At 35.6% G+C, this 15783-nt stretch overlaps 1 protein-coding gene across 8 annotated transcripts in view; it reads right to left on the bottom strand.

Moving 5' to 3' along the window:
* DMXL1 (Dmx like 1) overlaps positions 1 to 15783 on the bottom strand; it is a 75826-nt gene that overhangs the window by 22085 nt on the left and 37958 nt on the right. For 6 of the 8 annotated variants that reach the window (XM_041484198.1, XM_041484199.1, XM_041484200.1 and 3 more), the window contains 10 exons: positions 14632 to 14801; positions 13375 to 13472; positions 12524 to 12689; positions 11488 to 11740; positions 8773 to 9863; positions 8318 to 8509; positions 7036 to 7112; positions 6734 to 6861; positions 5069 to 5317; positions 4584 to 4697 (listed from right to left, as the gene is read on the bottom strand). In XM_041484198.1, coding sequence (XP_041340132.1) covers positions 4584 to 4697; positions 5069 to 5317; positions 6734 to 6861; positions 7036 to 7112; positions 8318 to 8509; positions 8773 to 9863; positions 11488 to 11740; positions 12524 to 12689; positions 13375 to 13472; positions 14632 to 14801 — 2538 coding nt within the window. The remainder of the gene's footprint in view (positions 1 to 4583; positions 4698 to 5068; positions 5318 to 6733; positions 6862 to 7035; positions 7113 to 8317; positions 8510 to 8772; positions 9864 to 11487; positions 11741 to 12523; positions 12690 to 13374; positions 13473 to 14631; positions 14802 to 15783) is intronic. The other 2 variants (XM_041484201.1, XM_041484202.1) reach the window with 1 other exon arrangement.

Genomic DNA, 15783 nt, shown 5'->3' with positions numbered 1-15783 from the left:
AACATGAACATCACAAACTAAGAACCACTGAAGCTTCCAAAATTACCTTCTCCTGTTAATTATGCTGAGGATGGCAAAAGAAGAGCCAGCACACCTATCTGTTCCTGGAGTAAACTACCACGAAGTATTTCCTATACCCTTATTTTTTTTAGTGTTTTATCCACAGGAGACTTTCTGAGTCTTGATAGGTGCCTGAAAGACTATGTCCTTCAAAACTCTTATGGGTATTCCAGTCACTTGAAAACAGAAGGTCTAACACTCTGAACAAAAGAAAAATAGTGGTAATTTACAAACACTTATTTCCATATGTAAGATTTACTTGCTCATAACACAAACTGAGCCAACGGTACAATTGTAACTCTGGGCTATTAAGATTTAAATACATGGTTTTAAAAAAAAAGCCTTCCAGGATTTCCATACCTCACAATTTTTTATTTGTTTTCTTCTAATGGAAAAATTCTCTGTACTCACACTAGTTAATGGAATTTATTCATTACTTCTGGTCATTTGTGGACCAGGAATAATGTTATTCCGGGATTCAGAAAGATTTTTGACTACATATGAAGACAAACATTATCATCACAAGCAGCTGAACTACTGTGCTGGCTGAGGCTGGGATAGAGTTAGTTTTCTTCACAAATGGCTATTGTGAGGTTGTGTCTTGGATTTGTGCTGAAAACAGGGTTGATAACACAGAGATGTTTTTTTATTGCTGAACAGAGCTTCCACAGAGCTAACACCTTTTCTGCTTTTGCACTCCCACCCTGGCAAGGGAGCTGGGGGTGCCTAAGAGGCTGGGAGGACACACAGCCAGGACAGGTGACCCAGCTGACCAGAAGGATATTTCAGACCATCTGACACCAAGGTCAGTACATAAAGTGGAGGAAAGGAGGAAGAAGGGGGAGCACATTTAGAGGCATGGTGTTTGTTCCTCCCAAAGTCACCACTGCACATGATAGACCACTGCTCTCCTGGAGCTGGCTGAACACCTGCCAGCTTATGGGAAGCAGTGAATTCATTCCTTGTTTCTCTTTGGCTGTGTGCACAGCTTATGCTATTGAATTGTCTTGATCTGAATGCACAAGTTTTCTTTTTTACCCTTCCCATTTCGTACCTGGTCCTGCCAGTGGGGGAATGAGTAGGCGAGTGGCTGCCTGGAGCTTGGCTGATGGCTGGGATTAAACCACAACACAATTTATATATACAATCTAATAAAAGATGAAAACATCCCATCTTTCATCTTGAAACAGGAATATCATAACACTATGTGTCGCACTTCTATACTGTATAATTTTCTTCTCTTGTCAGGGATAGTATTTGAAATCCACTTACCTGTACTAAAAGTCAAAACCACAATAACTGCAGTACAATGCATTTTCATCTCATTATTCAAAACTTATCAGTTAAGGCGCATGCACATGCATCACCATGAATTTTTAGCTAATTTTTAGCAACTACTTAAAAGAAATTCACTAGGCATGAAATAAGGAGCAAGGGTTGCATGACACAGAAATGAGCAAGTATAGGCCTGCAGGTTGTTTTTCTAAGCAGAATTCAAAAGGCAAGCTTTATTTTAAAAAACTTTTTTATTAAGTTTTTACTTTTTTATTAAAAATGTATGTTATTCCTTTCTGTTGGATCACTCTTTGTATTTTTAAGAATACTGCAAGGTTAGCCATTGGAAAAAATTCAGTATGTAAGGTATATGAAAGAACATCCACCTAAGTTTGACAAACACTACTAATGCAGATTTCTTTTTATACATTGTAAAAGAAATTAACTACATTAAAAATGTCATTAAAGTTCTGACTGTCATTTGGGATTTCAAATTACCGATTACACACACTTTCAAATTTCTCATATATTTCTAATTAAAAACAAAACACGTGTTTTGTTTTTTTATTTGAAACATTTATCTTTGATCCCATTTTACTTATAAGACAAAAGTAAAATGTATGTTATTTCCCAAGAATATTGGACTATTTCAGACAAGGAAAATCCTTTAATTTCTGTTGGGTCCTAAGACATGCAAGGATAATGAAAAGATCTATTACTTTCCACCTTCCCAGGAAGAACTAAAAAGCAGACTGCTTTCAACTTCCCGTCATTTGCTCTTGCAGCATGGAGTAACTGAATATATGAAATGAAATTATGGATTTCTAATTGTTAAAACAAAGGTCAAATTTTTCCTCAAGAACCTTTTGGATGATAAAGAACTTACCACCTCTATAGAGACTTAAATTATAAAACAGTTTGCTTAGGTACTTTTCAAGCGAAATATGGTAAATGTGATTCTGAAAAGATTCTACTATAATCAACAACAAGGTTCTTTTTCAGATGATAACTGCCTCTTGGAAAACAAAACATCATGTGCTAGTTCTGTTTGCCAAAATCATTTGCTGCAACTGCAAAAACAAGAAACATGGCTGAAAAGTATAGTAAACTGAAAAGCTTTCAAACTCCTTTGTTCTGATTGCTATGTGACAGAGGCACTAAAACAAGTTTTTCATAAAAAATAATTCCTAATAGAGGTTAGGGATTTATAAGACTACCAGATATGGGGTTTCGATTTCTGTTTTTACCATTTGAGCCTAAGAGAAAGATCATATTTACTTAAGTGAAATTTTATATCAAAGCTACTACATGCTCAAGTCAACTAAAGCAAAGAGCAGAAAGGGAAATAACATAACTTTACTAACCAATGCTGTACATGAAGTTATGATCTCTTAAAAGAAGTTTCAAACTTGGAGATCAACACCCATATTCAAATATGTACTAAAGGATTGGAGGGGAAGCAAAGAAGAGAAGACATGCAAAGTCTTGTATTAGAATTATCAGTGTTCAGAATTTTTAGCTTTTGACCTCCATTTGAGAGTCGAAGCATTTCACAAAAATCTAAAAGTAAATGTAAGGGAAAATAGTCTCGTTAAGCATAACAAAATGGTAAGATATATAAAAAAATCTCAATAATATTACAGAAGAATATGGCATAGCTGACTGGAACAAGCATTCCAGTCACTTCTCAGTATTTGCTTCTGGGTGTCAGAAAGAGTAAAGGCACAAAAATATAGCTTATTTTAATCCTAATCCCTCTGCTTCATTGGAGGTCTGTTTTTTTCCCTTTCTTCCCCCACCATTTTTTTCAATAAGACCGAGAAAGGACTTTGGAGAAATACCTTTCTCCCAAATTTGCTCTACATAAACACACATTAAAAACAAGTAATAACCAATGAATCCTAGAATTACATAATTTGAAAGACACTCAGTCCAACCTGTTGCTCAGAACAGGGCTGACTTAATTGATAGCCTAGCTTGTTCAACTTTTTGAGTAACTCCAAATATAGAGATCCCACAACACTCTAGGCCCTTGTCTCAATGATTATCCCTAAAAACTAGTGTTAAAAAATGTTCCTTCTTCCCTTCAATTTTTAGGTAGAGCTTTGGGATTCTTCCAGCAACAGTTTTATTAAACCTGCAATCAGGCAGCCAGCATTCCTCCTTCAGAAAAATATGCAGCCGATAGGCTACATTTAGTATGTATTTGAGAATACGCTTCTTTGTAAAAATAGTTTGCTTTTTAAACCAGTGGTAGCAGTAGTATTAACACAGCTTAGCATACAGTCAACAACACCTAGTTAGCAGAACTGCCAACAAAAGCCAGTAAAGGCTTCTGACAATTCTGTGACAGCAAACAAGTTTACCATACTAAAGTGATAGAGAGTATGTTTACTCAGTACCACAGAGAAATCTAATCGGAATAAGAGCTCACTTTTGGGTAAAGACCTCTACTCTGAAAACATTTTTCTAAAAGTCTGATGAAGATATTTAAACAGACCACATTTACAGGTTTCCATAAATGGAAGGTAAGACATTTCAATATGTAGCATACATATAATATTAATAATATTTTTAAAAAAATAAAGTTATATTTTGTCTCTCTACATATATATTCAGATGTGATTTAGAAAGTCATCAGAGTTTAAGTAAATTTGTCTTTATAAAACCTTCTCTCAAAAACTTAGTTAATTGTAGCATTTTTGCTGTTGGTTTTACAGAAGTCAAATGAAATCAAAAATCACATAACCATATGAAAAATAAAAGCATTACAGGAATTTGTTCTGGACCTGAGGATAGTTTATCACTACCTGAATTTAAAACTTGAAGATTGTTTACTTTTCTAATGGGTTCTTAGAAGATCAACAAGACACCTTTCACTTGTAATGTCTGGAATGAACACTTAGAAATCCACATGCACAATAATGCTTATATTCAAAAAGCGAAACAAGCAGCTCTCCAAAAAAGATATGAAACACTTCTGATATTTTCAAACCATGGTCGAAGTAATTTTGTATTTAACATTTATTTCAGAAGAAGAGCCATAATAATACTACAATGCTGACAATTTTCTTTTATTTAGAAGGCCCAATTTATGCGCTTCTTTAATTACTAAATTTTACTTTAAAGTTTGATATCATGGCTTGCAAACAGAAGTTTTTCTGTCTTTCTATTGCATATGCAAAAAAAAACCAAACCACACAGAGCAAACTGCATGTAGAGGCCTAGTACTAAATCTAGTGTCTTGCCTGAAGGCTTGGTAGGACTATGAGTACTGAAGGAGCTAAGGGATTTGGAAAACCCCACGCATTCCATGGAGAACACTACTACCTGATGTGGGCTAGGCATTGGGAAGTGCCTACCTGTCAAAAAGAGAAAACATACTGTATTTGTAAAAGAGGAATATATTCCAGTTAGAAGAGAACTGGAAAGCTTTAAAATATACACAAACTAGGCTGTAATAGTACTGGAAACTCTCTAAGATCAACTTAACTCCCTCATGCTAGAGCAGCTGTGCTACTTGGAAACCTTATTTCAGTAACATTCACTTCTGCTTCACTCTTCTCGTCTACACAGTATCTATGCAAATAATTTCAGATCATTGTTTTTCTAGGCAAATCCAAAACCATAATAAATTCTTATTGAACACAAGCTACTTAAAGAAATTAAGCTTTTATTAGTCACATAATTTTCTTAAAACTCCCAGAAACGTACATAAAACAAGAGAACTGACCAGTTTTTGTCTTTAACTGCTGCTGTCCTCTGCTGGGCGTATGAGCTCCTCCTCCAAAGATAGCAGACCACATTTTGTTGTTAAGTGGATGAGCCATAATTCTATACAACTCATTGCTAGAATGTGTTGCAAGGCCATGGATAAACAGGCTCAGATAGACCGCAGTTAGAATTTCACAAAGTAGAACTGTGAGACCTGGCTGGGCTTCCTCGCCAGCAGAATTCAAGAGACGTATTAGAGCCGTCATTCCTGTTTATGTAAAATAAACATATTCTTTAAGAAAGAACACATATGTGTGTGCGAACATACTCCACATTATCATGGGTATTTTGTCTGGCAACCCAAGTTACTTAGTAATGTTTAGTGTAGAAAAATTCCAAGTTCTACACATTGAAACCTAAGTTGAAAACTTCAGGAGAAAGAGGCAAGCCCTTAATTTTTAACAATTTGTTCATTTTTTAGCTTCCTGTTTTGGACTAAGGGTTAAGGAAATGTATAACACCTTTTCAATTATTATAACCACATTACAATCCTGAAAGCTGAAATTCTATCTTCTTACTTTACAGTGGTAAAACCAATCAAAAATTATGGGCATCAACTTGCAATACACATTGTCTGGCAAGTGTTCTTTCACCCAAGTATTAAACATCTTGTAATGTTTTTATGCTCCCACAAAAGGGTGTAGTTTCAGATATGGCTCCAATGTGACACTTTGTGCACACAAGTAAAAATGCACATAGCCATGGCAAACAATTCTGCTTTTTGTCATTCTCTCCAATTTGCACACATAGCATGTAAATCTACTAAAAAGTAGAACAAGTCAGTTCAAGGTGATGTTATTCATAAGAGCAATTGCTAACAATTCCTTGCACAACTCATCAGAAATTTAACCCTGCGATTAACTAAACAACAAGAAAACAGATGACAAGCTATGCTCAGCAGAAAAGAAAAAATGGCATGGCATGAAATACAAAGGCTGCTTCAGGTTCTCCATGAAGATTTTTAAAAAGAAATTGTCTGATTTAAGAAACAATTCTCAGAAGAAGTAATACACATTTCCTGGCTATGCTTACATTAAAGTTAGTGCTGTAAACTGAAGCCTATACCTAGATGTATTACATTGGTAACACTCCCTCTAATGTAGTTCCCTAGTATAGTTTAACCAGCATAGATGTCAGCACAGTCTAAGTATTACCTGAAATCTGGCATTAATTTTACAGCTACAGAAAGCCATGATTTATTACAAATGTCTCATTTTTAATACTTTCAAGGTAGTTCAGAAGTTGTCCATGAGGTAAAATAATTCTTAGTTGGAGCACAAAGACAGCATTCCCAGTCCTTAGGACTCAAGAAGTAGAATCCTGGTGCTCCAGGGAGCATAAATAGAGCACAGGACATGACTTCCTCCTACCTCCTATTTTGCTGCTCTCTCTTTACTAGATCCAGCACTAACATTTTTTAGTTAAAGAAAGCAATATAAACCAATTTGACTTAGTAAATAATCAGAAGTAGTAATTTAGATGTTTAGAAAAAAAATCACAACATTTCAATCAAAGAACTCAACACAGCTGTTAGAAACACTACTAGAAAGTCACAGCCACATGCTCTTACAGTGGATCCAGATAACTCAGTTTTCCTTAAGAGGAAAGAAACAAGTCTAGATACCTGGCCACTGAGCAGGTGACGTGTTGGGAGTCACTGTTTCTTCTAAGCTTGCTGTTCTTAAAGAATGGCGTTGAGTTAACAGGACCGTCTGGTATACTGTCCCAGTGAACTGATTTGCTTGAAATGAGCTGTGAAACAGAGAAGCAGGAAATAACATTTATTTTTAAAAGTTACATTTACAACTATTCAAGTGATAGCACTTTCTAGATGTAGGCAAGTGCGATCACTGCCTTCTGGTGCCCTATCCATTACCATGACTGCAAGGAGACAGTTGTCTAAAAATCACTTTTCACAGACTTTACCTGTAGCTGTGGCCATCACAGAGACATTGGTAGATGCAAGCAGACAGCGATGCTGCTAAGGTATACATTACATATATCTGAAAGACAAAGTTTTACAGAATGCATTACACCCAAACTGAGCTGTGGTTAGTATCAGATGTGTAAAAAGCATTGGTCATGAAAGGTCTAAGTCCTTATACATTTACAATGCCACCTTTTGCTTCAGAATTCATATCAGACAAATCAGTTCACACCCTATAAAAAGGATGACTGAAAACTCACTCACCCCACCAACACATAATCACAGATCAGCTCCATCTGAAATGTTTTCAATTATTAAACAGCAGCATATTAAGCCTGTATTCAACAGTCCTACGTAACTACACACTAAAACAGTGGCAGTTTGCTGGCTCAGAATACAAAGAATTGATTTCACAAGGAAAACTATAATGCAGCTTAGTTTTTGACAAATTCTAGTGCAGCTCTTGGATACACACTCAATTTACACAGTATCATACTGATCAGTACTTTTAACACAGCTGACACTTTTTTCTTAATGTATCACAAAACACACTAAGGTTAAAAATTTAGAGAAGCTGTTAATGAAAAAAGTTCCATTAAACCAAAACCAGTTTATTGTATTTATTTGTTTGTTCCCTCTAAAACAAAGCTAACTAGGACTAAGCAATCTTTTCAGTGTTCTCTAGAAATCCTTAGTAAAAGCAGATATGATCTGGGACCTAACAATACAAAACTTCAGGAAAGACTAAGTTTTATTTCCAGTCACAGGTTAAATACAGGAGAAATCTTACAGAAATAATTTTTAAAAACTACTGTACAAACACATACGGTTTTACAAAAAACAGTATGAGTTTATTGAAGTTTGCTGACACTCAGTTTTTGTACTTAAACATTTAATTTTACTTATATCTAAGAATAAAATGCAGAATCTGCCATTAACATAAAAGAAGTAATGAACATACTGTCATAAAGACAAATATTATGCTGATGCTTTAGTATAACATGTTTTCCATTAAAACGTCCTCTTGGACAAATATCCAGTTCTGAGAGAGGCCAATCTACAACAGCTTGTTGAACCAGATGCTCAACACCTCAACGACTGATGATCTCTGGACATTTCTTTAAGCTCAAGGTATGTACTACAGAAAATGATTGTGTTTCATGGCTTTACTTTGTCACAGATAGGCACAGCACAAAGTTGTCATGCTGTCTGAAAGAAAAATTTGTGACTTCAGCAAACTAGATGATAACAACAACAAAACAACTGTAAAAAAATACATACCTTGCTGTTCTGAGTATCTGGATGAGGTGGTGAATCAAGGTTTATTATAGCATGTAATATATCATGAGTTAAATTGCCAAGATGTAGCAATGGATTAGCCACCACTGTTTTGGCACTAGCTGTGCAAGCAAATAGGAGAGGTATGGAGTTTTGCTCTGGTGGAGGGCTGTAAGGTATCTGTATTGGCTGCTCCTAAAATCAAGTAAGAAACACATATGTAAAGCAATAGTACACATTCTTTAAGGGATCATAATAACCTTTGAAAGAGTGAAAAGGATTCTATAAAACAACAAAAAATAAGCAATGTACAAAAAAACCCTGTCAAAAACAGATTTAGATTTATTTAAAAAAATGTGTATGCTACACAAGGAAAATTTCAAAAACATTGCAAAACACTTTCAAATAAATCTACAAACCTGAAGCAGAGAAAACAAAACCTAAGTCCCCCCACATACCTGCTGAGATTCCTGCAAGAGCAAAATTAATTCCATTCTGACAGATGCCAAGCCTCCACCGTGTGAGCCATGAAGTATACAGTAACTAAGGAACATTCTGAGGAGAGACTGGTATTTCAGAAGCCATTGGCGTCTTTTCTGAAAGTCTTCTTTCTGGAGCATAGTTTTTTCCTGGTCAGCTAAATCTTCAGTGTTTTCATGTAATGTAGCTTCCTCTGGCATCCCTCTAACTCCTGACTGGATCTCTTCTGCTTCAACACCATAATCACAGGTCTTCTGAAGAGCTACCACTTCTCTCTCAAGCCACTGGTAAAGCTGATACCGCAACTTTCCACCATCAACTTCATAGCCAGTGGACAGTGTACGAAGCTCCACAGTAAGGATCTTCAGGCATGCCCTAAACTTCAGCTGTGCTGAAATTATATCTTCTGATGGACTTAGAATATCTTTGTCATCAACTACACTAAAAGATTCTGTGTAGCTAGAACATGTTTCATGTAATTTTTCAGTTTTCTTCAGAGGTTTTAGCTGTTTCATTACCAGGGAAGAATCTTCACTTTCCTCATTTTCATCACTGTCTGACTCTAGTTGCAATTGCTCATCTTGGAATAGAGCACTTGGCTGGCTCCAGTCAAAGGACAGAGTGGAACTTGAATGTTTTCCTGATGAACAATCTGAAGAAGAACCTAGACCATTGAATACTGGCTGTGACCAATCAATACTGGAAGCTTGATCTTTTGTTTCAAACTCTTTAACTGGAGATAATGGTGAGAAATCTTTACTACTATCCACTAAACTAGGGGATTTATGGAATAACTTTGACCTCTTGACAACTTTGGGCATCTTTGATAACACTTCTAAGGCCAACATAGGACAACCAGCTTTCAGATGAGCATATGCAGTGGTGAAAAATAGCCGTCTTTCACCTAGGTTGATTTTGTCAGCGAATCCATTTTCTACTGTTAGGCAGATGTGTGTTGAAGATGTATCAGAAGAGCCAAAATGACGTCTCAGCAAGAGGGGATGTGTTCTTAGGTAGTTATAGAAGTTAAACACTGCAGGGTTGCAACTTGATGAGCCATCCCCTTCATCTGAAAAGATATGGCAGCATGAGGAAAATGTACCACTCTATGAAATAACCAATCTGCAAAGTCCTAAGTTCATCAGAAGGCTTTTAAGTCTTAGTATCAATCCTATTGTCTACTTCATACATCCATTCTACTGTTTTCTTCACTGCATCCTCCTTTATACATTCACCATATGAATACCTCAGTGGGAAGGACATTGCCAAACATACTAAAACCAAGCAGAGTGGGGCAGCAGGCATGTATTTTAAAATTAAAACAGCTACCATTTCTTTTTCTTGTAGTCAAGCCAGTTTTACTGAAGTCAAACAAGACCACTTTTCTGTTAATTTTAGATTTCTGAAGTCTCCATGTTCCACGTCTAAATTACAATAAGACAATATCTTACTTTTACTTAAGGTCTATTTTAAAAAATTGGAACAGTATTTTTTGTCTTCATCTCAAAAGAAATGCAACTTACAATAAAACTAGGAAACCTATAAAGCTTATACATAATGGTAGCAGTATTACATACAAATAAATGAATTACACAACATCTATTCATTTCATGTCCACAAGAAAAAAAATCCTGAAGAGATATGAGAATCAGCATAGCATGATTCAGACAGCTTTCAAAGGTCTCAGAACAGCTGAAATAAACCCCTTCTCTCTCCTCTATCAGAAGTTATAGCACAACTGGTGACAGTTAACAGAGAGAACTACATAAAAATGCACATTCTAGGTAAGAAAATAAGGCAAGACACCACAAACAAGCCATTAACTGATCACAGAAGAATTACCAACACTTTAAAATTATTTTACACAGAAAGATGGGATCAAGATCCCATTGTCAAGATAGAAAAACCAAACACTATATTCCTCATTTGATCAAAATCATCCTGAAGCATTTAACTTCTACTAGAACCAGTTTCATGAATTAGTTACCTAATTCTAGTATTTTAGCCTCTTTTTATTCCCTTCCAATTTCTCTCAGTAACCAGGACTGAAAACAGCTAACTACCTAGGACTTGAAGCGTTTAACTTCAATGAAAACACTACCTTTAGGAAATAATACTATTAATTCTTAGAAGGCTTATAAAGCCAGCAAGTGAACATAGAAATGAATTGCTCTAGGAGACTCACATGCTGTTTCAGGCAGCACATAGGCCTCCTCGTACCATTTCAAGTATCAAAATCTTTCTATTGGTAGTCTATTATTGTAGTCAAGTAGCTGTTACCAAGGCCTAAAAGCTACAAAAGACCACGTCTTCCAGACTCTTTTATGTAAAGTGGGCAATCAGAAATTTTGTCTTAGGCTGTGATGGAGTCAAATTAATTTAAGAAGTAAATTTTTGTCTTCATCTTTAGAGTGCTTCTGGAAAAACAGCTGCATGACTGTAGAGTCATTCCACTATCTTGACAGTCACACGCTTAAAGGACAAAGTATGCATTCATGGAATACAGGGTAACAACAATACAGTCACCATGTTTGTTATTAAAGTCCACATACATTGCTACAGCAAGCTATTTACTAACAATGGTGAGAAACTGTGTGGTAGCCGGTGTTGTTCAGATGACACTTCAAGAAACTGTGGCTTAAACGAACAAATATTTAAAATCAACTCAACAGGCCAAATATCTATATTCTTACCTCCTTCATCTTCAACAGAATGTTTAATCAAAGTGTCAAGAGCCTTGCTATAATCTTCCAAAATCCAGTATGCCATACTTCGCAGGAAAGGGTCACAGTGTATGTTTCCTGAGCTCTCTTTTCCAGTAGACACACTTCCCAAAACTCTCTTCTGTAGCACAGATTTGTAAGTACTAGACACTTCAAACTCAGATTCATAAAGTCTTGATATTACAAGAGCCAACTGGATGTCATGCAGTTTTTCAAGGCAGACCTAATTAAAAATAAGTATATTCAAATGATCAAACTCTGTAATTTCTCCTCAGTTTAAAATGATTACAGGGCAGGAAGTGACATAAATTTGCTCAGATTAAAGTAAGTAGGTCTACCAACTCTATAAAAAGTGAGCAGGAATTAAGCAGAAGTGTAGCTAAGTATCACATGCAAGACTGAATTTGCATTTCTTCAGTTTAAGTACGGCATGACAACAGATCTTTGAAATCAACCAGCTTCAACAGATCATTACCAATGTGCACATGCCACCTGTTACCTCTGGATACTGGTTGTTTTAGCTACAAAGCTTTACAGAACAAAATCCTTCATTACCACAGAGATTAACTTCCTCACAATTTTGCAATTCAAACAGACCCAGGAAATAATTCGCATTTGCTTTGTTTTTTGTAAAGGAATTCTAGAAGCTAATCCACATCTCTGCCAAAACACCACATCTGGAACTTCCTAATGAAAAACTATGCTGTCTTCCTATAGGACTGGGTAGAAAATCTGAAATGAAGCTAATTGTAGGTAGGGTCCTGAGTATTAGAGCAGAGAAATTACCCATGTCACTTTTCAGTATCAGTAATATGACAGCTAAAAAGGAATCGGAATGTAAAGATGAAGGTTTTGTATTTATCATTAATTTGGGGTGGGAAAGAAGAGCAAAAACTGAAAGCGTAAGAAGCTTCAGGGATCATACTAATGCAAAATATAAACTGCATTCAAAGTATTTGTACATTTGGAACAATGTAACATTCTTAAACATTAAAAATTTTATTACCTCCACTGCATCTTTTAAGTGTCCTGCCAACAAGAAAAATGCTGCAGAATGTTCAAATCGCTGTTTCCCAAGCAAAGAAAAAGCATTCTTTAAGGCTGCTTTACGCCATCTGTCCTCAGTAAAGTTGTTTCCAAAAAACTGTGTCATTTTAGTATCTTTTTGAGACCTGCATATCAAACATAATGGATAAAAACATTTTACCTTTATTAGTTGCACTATAGTTCTTAATTTCCGCAGATGTCAGTATAATTTTAAACAGATCTTCACATTAGGAAATGCAGAGTCCCTCACCACACTGGGAGTTGAGAAGGCTACTTATTTAAAAATATCAGAAACTTCAATAAATACAAAACCTAATAGTATTTTCAATAACCTGATACAGAAAACCTCTTTTTTTCTTAAGGTGTGCTCTTAAGTGACAATGAAAATTAGTTTTCAGAAGGTTTGCAACACCAAATGCTGTATTATGAAACATCAGTTAGGAAGACATGAGTCAGTCCCCTGATCTGAAGGTAACATTTTTAACAACAAACACTTACGTGAAAGATAATCATGACATTTCACACACTACACTGCTATTCCTCAGAAGTAAGCCACAACTAAGTAGTAATTTAAATTACAGGAGATTTGAGACTAAAACTTGCAGCACTTACCTTCAGAAACAGCAACTGAATTGCTTCAGTAAATACAAGAAGTTTAGAAACTACTCATTCAATGTAATGACTAGTTTAGAAATCAAACCTCAGCTTTCACTGATAATATTTGTGCTTCCTTTGGATTACCATCACATTCAACTTTTCCCCCCATAATTATACCAGACAGTGTGAAATTCCATGTAAGAGCTTGAATACCTGTATAGTCCCCAGATAACAGCCTTCTTCTTCATTGCAAGGTAAAAAATGGCAGCATCAAGTGGATCATTGTTTCTCTGGAAAGCTGCTTTAGCAACCTGAGAAGACAATTCGAAAGTAAAAAAACCCCACAATTTAAATTAATCTTAAATGAGATTCTTGGTGCTTCTGGCATCTCATACCCCAGAGTGCTCTGAAGTCTCTTTAATACAGGACCCCTCCTTGTCATTATGAGTCCAATGTAAGAACGTGAAGATACAACAACCTGTTTGATATCACTTAACCCATGCTGCACTTCCAGTTCTAGAAGCCTTTTTGCAGATCAAATGGGAATCCCTATATCAGAAATCAGTTTCTAAAATCGTAGTAAAATTAATTTACTAGGTGCTCTGTTAATAATAGGACAGATGGAGTCTTGAAAAACAGGCTGGTACCATTGATTGCTTCTGGAAGGTGGAAAGGAAAAACGCTAAGGGACAGCAAGTTCCATGCAAGATAATTTTAAACTCAGGCCCAGAATACCTGGAATTTTTTTAATGCAAAGCAGTTAAGTTCCATAAAGTGATTATTATTATTATTGTAGATTTAAAAGTAAAAGTAGAGACATGCATTTTACCACTTTGTGCTTCGTAGTCTAAGTATCTTGTGCATATAATTTTCTAGCTCAACACACTTAGCTTCTCTAAGAGCTTAAAACAAGTGACAATAAGGTTAGTCTTATAGCCACATCTGTGATTATTAAAATATGTAATATAAAAAACTCAACAAAACCCTCAAGCAAAGAAAAAAATCACCAAGCCGACACAAAATAATATGTTTGTTTTATCATGTATATAATCAATTTGCAAGACAGATGTACATATAATATCTAAGTTGTTCCCACATCCGACAGGTTTCTAAGAAGAACCTTTTCCCACAAATTGTTTCTCAATTTTGCTATAAAAAACAACTATACATTCCATCTGTACCTTGAGCATCTACAATAAGCACTGTACAACAGTACCTTTAAGATGAAGTATCTAAGAGCAAAAAATGTACTTCACAATAAAATTTGAAGTCCAAAGTACTAAAAAAAATTAGTTAAATACAGAAGTTCATATTCATACAGAGAAGTACAGATACAAAAAAACACAGCATGAAACACTCAGAAAAACCTTATTATCTAAAAACTTAAAACTACATAAATAGAAGATTTAAACACTGGAGAACAGCTGTTTGGAAAGATCCTGTTGGGTTTTTTTAGAATGCTACGTTTACCTTTTCTATGCACTTCCGCAGGCTGTGGATGTTTCGAACCCACCATCCTACACCCATAGCTCTGAGCTCAGACCATGTCGGATCTCCCTTCTGCACTGCAGGGAGCATACTCAGGAGCTCTTCCTCTGCTACGGAATGGAATGCCCAGGCAAAGTGACTAGTAGATAAGCCTGTACAATGAACATTCAAGAAAAAAAAAAAAAGAAAGAAAAAAAAAAAGAAAAAAAGAAAATTCAGAAAATATTCATTAATAAAATAATCCAGAATCTGAAGATAAAGGGACGGGAAAGGAAGAAGGGAAAAAGGTCAAACTGCTTGTTTTGAATTTTTAAGTGCATTGCTGGTGACACAACAGAAATTTAAAAATATTTGTAAGGACTGCATTTCAAATATTACAGAAAAGTGATACAACTGGAAACAATTTTTCATCTGCAAACTCCTTAGGTAACTTTGCAACAAACAGAGTTTCTCTATGAAGCTAAAACACATGGATAGTAAGTGGCACTAAGATTAGCCATGATACAAAGTGCAGCGTACTGATTAAATTTTTCAAAATTTTGAAAGATAGGTTCACTATTTTGACTTGGATTAGAAAATGCACAAGTTTCAGATAATCAGAACAAAAACACCTTTGGAGACAGAGATACAAAAGAAAACTTGAAATAAAAAATCTCACGAGGAAGAAAGCAATTACTAAACAACAACATAGCTGGCTAGGGATAATTGCAACTCTAGTGAGGGTCAGGTGCTTCTTTGTAGAAAGGCATTTCTGCATGTGCCCCGGAGGCACTTCCCACTCTCACCAATTACTGAGCTCACGACTAGCAGAAGTATCTCAGCTAAAATTACTCCACCAGGAAGTTAACTCTGCAATACTCTGCTGTGGCAGTCCTGGGAAATTCCAGCCTCTGATTCAGCTGAGGGGTGACAAGCCATGTGATTGAAAATTCTATCACAACTGTCATGATAGGAGTAATCATAGCCAGTCCTTTACATCTGATTATGACTAATCAAATCCATCTTATTCTGTCATATGCAGTATCAGGATGGAGCTAGTTCAATTATACAAAAAAAATTCTCTATATTATATAGTTGATTGTATAATTACAGTAAGTATATAGAAATATTTAAAGTCTGAGTAGTAATTTTTTT

This window comes from Pyrgilauda ruficollis, unplaced genomic scaffold (assembly GCF_017590135.1).
Source record: "Pyrgilauda ruficollis isolate IOZ18807 unplaced genomic scaffold, ASM1759013v1 scaffold64, whole genome shotgun sequence".
Classification (NCBI taxonomy): domain Eukaryota; kingdom Metazoa; phylum Chordata; class Aves; order Passeriformes; family Passeridae; genus Pyrgilauda; species Pyrgilauda ruficollis.
This window is presented reverse-complemented; position numbering and strand designations above follow the sequence as displayed.